Genomic DNA, 4,239 nt, shown 5'->3' with positions numbered 1-4,239 from the left:
TTACTCAGCAGTAGAAAGGGGTGAAGTCCTGACACAGGCTACAATGCGGACGAGCCCAGAAGACATGATGCTGAGTGTGTAGACCAAACAAGATGGGCCAAGGATGATCCATGTTGAAGGGGTAGGGGATAGGGCTGCATGTGTCTTCATTGTACTATTTTATTTACATTCCTCTATTTTTTATGTTGAAAAAAATTATATACATTTTAATATATTTAAGTCTCTAATTACATTTTTTTTTAAAAATCACACATTTCCATTCTGTTCTTAAGGCAGGTTAGTTTAATTTTGTAGAAGAAATACTTTCAAACAATACAAATGACACAATTAGAACAGTGACAAAAATAGAGATGAATACTGATTATAACTTATTCCCACAACAGAAGGTTACTTATTTCGGTGGTGACAATTACGTGACCAGATGAAGTGAAGACCGAATTCCCTTTTTACTCATCACACTGTTTCTAAAGGACCCTGGTGGCAGACTTCGGATTGTCCAAGGCACGATTATGGGCAAACTTAAACATAAGAAAATACCCCTTAAGACGACAGGACTTCACTTTTCGGACATGTGGGATATTTTCCAGGGGGTGGCAGTCTTAACTAGTCGGAAGCTGCACAATCGATCACGAAAGAGAAGCCAGTTAGGGTGTCTCGTGCCCTGCCTGCTGGCCTGGCCTCTGTCGCTGTCCACGTGCCACTTCCAGCACAGACTGCGAGTAGCACGGACCCGTCACCTCCCCGTCCTTCATCAGCCTAGCTTTTCCTTCCTTTCTGACTATGGTCTCATTCAGGTGCGAAAGCAGACAGACGCAGGAGGGAGGCGGAGCACAGGGGAAAGGCGCAAAACACAGCACTCCTTGAACTGACACCAAAGCTGGGGCTGCATTTGTTTCTGGTGGGGCAAAGGAGCGATTTCTTTCCTTTTTTTTTTTTTAACTCTGGGGTGGGGAAGCATTCCAAACAGAAACCTGTGTCTAGTGGGCAGTGACATTTGAAAACCCTTGCGGGCTTTCTGTATTGGCACAGTGGGTTTTCCCACGTTGCTACTTTGTAGGGGTTAGCAGGAAAGCTACCTCAACCCTTCCACCCACTTAGAGCTTCAAGTGGCAGTGCCTAAACACAGGCCCGGCAACGCGGCCGGGGCTCTCCCACGTCTGGGGAGCCATGTACCTCAGACGCATATGACTTGCTCTCCACACACCCCCCCGAGTCCAGCGGCAGCCAACCCATCAATCTGAAGGTTCAACAGCTGGGGACAGAGAGGGCCTGCCACCAACCTGACCCGAGCAGCAACGCTGTCTCCTGGGGGTGTCACTTCTGGCCAGCACTCACGTGTTTTGTGTCTCTACCTCTGTTGTGGGTATATATGCAGAGAAATTAGCAAAAGAAAAAAGAAAAAAAACCGGGACTAGAGGCAGAAATACATAGCAAGAAGTGACAAGTGTGAAAAAGGACACAGTTTTCAGCCTTACCACCACAGACAACTTCACTGTCCGTGATAGGTCACATATCAATGAAATGCTTTTACAAAATTCATTTTTAATAAATGTGAAAAGGAAGGTGGGTTATACAAGGGAGTGCTTACAGACCAAGGAGAAGAGCGATGCTGCTGATTAAGGGGGAAGGGGCACTTTCAAGGGAGGGGCACAAAGACCCAGGGGGAGGGTTCCGTTTTCTTTTACATTTTGTGCGACTCACCTCGTTTACTTCTCCGAGGCCTCATGAAGGAGAGTGCATTTCATATATAATAAATACGTATTAGGCAAACTATACCACCTGGCATTTTTAAAGGATGGTATAGTTTTATTACGTAAAGAATTTCTGCCTCATGAGCTAGTTCTAAGATTTCTTAAGAAATATTGGGACGACTCCAGTATGGGGCGGGGGCCCTCCGATCGAAAGCACATGCTTTCCTGTGAGTGACTCGCCGGGTAGTTGTAGTTCCCACGGAAGCTGGCTTCCTCAAGAAAAGCGCCTTCAAAGGTTATCGTGTCCATGTCGTGACTGCTCTATCCATCAGCGGATACAGTGACTCAGTGAAAACGCACCTTCCTTCTTCTCTTTTCACTTTCCTGCAGGGCAGAGCAGCAGAGCAGAAGCTCCACCACCGCCCTCCTTGTCGGTCAGGATCAGATGGGGCGGACTGGAAAGGCAGGCGGGGCTGCCGAGGCCGGGTGAGGGTGGACTGTGTGGCTGCCGGGGGCTCCGTGACCAGCCTCAGACCCGGGGTGGGCACGGAAAGGTGCACGGAAACCAGGGGCTACGGGTGCCCAGCCCGCGCGGGAGACCGAGCTCCGCAACGCACACGCCGCACTGACTCAGGACTGAGCCCCTAAGGTGGCATCTTAACAGAACACAAAGGGTGCGAAAGTGTACAATATACATGATAAATGCACACAGGAGAAACGGGACGAGTGACGAGTTCAGCACATAGTGTTTGCACTTCGGATGTCAGACACAAAACCGGCCCCAAAGTTCCATTCTACCGCATGACAAATACTGAAGAACTAAATTTCAGTCTTAAAATACATCTTAAAGTCAGTATTTTCCTTCAAGGAAAAAAAAAGTACTATAAATAAATTACAATACAGTGAATTTGCCTGAACTCACTTCGTTTCTGTCTTCCAGCCTTTAAGTCAAATAAAACAGCGTAAAAACTGTACACTCTTAACATGATAATTGATCTCTTATAAAATAACCTGTCTTCAGAGATGTCAATTTCACAACAAGGAAAAACCAAGCCCTGTTGCCGTCACTATTATAAAATATATATGTATAGATATATGTGTTTTGTTTTTATTTATTTTTTACAAAATGTGTATATTAATAGCTTTGCACAAATATTTTAAAGACAAATTTAGCTAGTCTAAGAACTTCATGAAAATAAAACAGGCAGATAAATACTTTATGTGTACAAAGCACTACATCAAACATCGTCGGCGGGCAGAGGAGGTACGTTAATCCTTGGTCTTGTAAAAAATGCTATCTTCTCCCTGCGATTGGAAAGAATTACAGGTTAGAGGCTGATAGAAATGCAGTGAAAGGTGGCAAGAGGCTCTGCCATCAATGACAGCTTTTCTGACTCAGAGAACACACTGAATTTCAATCCCCAGGGCACATCTGTATACAAACCCTCTGAAGTTTCTTGCCCCGGCCCCCTCTCTAAATTTTAATAGAAGTTACAAAGCCCCATGAGGGCAAGGGTTTGTCTCCAGTGCCTAGAACAGTGCCTGGTATACGTAGATGCTCAGCAAATATTTTCTTTATGAATAAATGAAAAACTATACACAGAGTTCTAAATCATAGTTGAAGGAAGATAGCTATAGTGTTTTATACTCTTTCATGATGGGGAGGTAAAAATTCACGGTATAAAAAAATTAAGGCTAGACGTCAGGCACACATTATTCAGCCCTAAAAAGGAACACTGCACTGATTCATGCTACAACACTGATGAACCTTAAAAATACTATCCTAAGTGAAAGAAGCCAAACACAAAAGGCCGCATACTGTATGACTGCTCTTATATGAAAGGTCCAGAAAAGGCAAACCCAGAGAGACGGAAAGGAGAACGGTGGCTGCCAAGAGCTGACGAGAGGTTGGCATGGGGAGTGACTGCTTACCGGGGGTACAGGGTTTCCTTTTGGGGTGACGGAAATGTTCTGGAACTGAATACAGATTGTGACTGTACTAAGTGCCATGGAATTGTTCACTTTAAAATGGTTAGTCTTATGCTTCGTGAATTTCACCTCAATTTTTTAAAAAGCCAGACACAAAAGAAAATAGATTGACTGGGTGATTTTCCTCATATAAAAAATAAAAACAGGGAAAGCTAATCTACACTATTCAAATTCAAGATGGTGGTTATTCTGGTGTGGGAAATCTGGGGGTGCTGATGACATTTGATTCTTGCCATGTAGGGTTTATGACAATTCACTGAAATATTTCATATATAGGACGATATGCATGCTTTCCTGTATGTCTACTATGCTTCAATCAAAAGTTAACTAAATTTAAAAAAAAAGTTAACTAAAAAGGCAAAGGTGATACACATATGTATCTATATGTAGATCACTGTGCTGTTTACAGGAGCAAACGTTTGGAAAGAAGCAGGGTATAAAATAGGTAAATTATATCTGTTAGATGAGACATTACAGCCAAAAAAGATAACAGATGATGTGGCAACATGGGGTATTTTAATTTAAAAAGAGCTAAATGCAAACTCGAACCCACACTGTG

At 43.6% G+C, this 4,239-nt stretch overlaps 1 protein-coding gene across 1 annotated transcript in view; it reads right to left on the bottom strand.

Moving 5' to 3' along the window:
* Positions 1 to 924: 924 nt before the first annotated feature.
* Positions 925 to 4,239, bottom strand: part of LOC112409977 (protein WWC3-like) — a 120,859-nt gene continuing 117,544 nt past the window's right edge. Inside the window, 1 exon segment of the mRNA XM_024760363.1 lies at positions 925 to 2,996. Coding sequence (XP_024616131.1) covers positions 2,930 to 2,996 — 67 coding nt within the window. The 3' untranslated portion in view covers positions 925 to 2,929.

Source organism: Neophocaena asiaeorientalis, unplaced genomic scaffold (assembly GCF_003031525.2).
Source record: "Neophocaena asiaeorientalis asiaeorientalis breed wild unplaced genomic scaffold, Neophocaena_asiaeorientalis_V1.1 scaffold827, whole genome shotgun sequence".
Classification (NCBI taxonomy): domain Eukaryota; kingdom Metazoa; phylum Chordata; class Mammalia; order Artiodactyla; family Phocoenidae; genus Neophocaena; species Neophocaena asiaeorientalis.
This window is presented reverse-complemented; position numbering and strand designations above follow the sequence as displayed.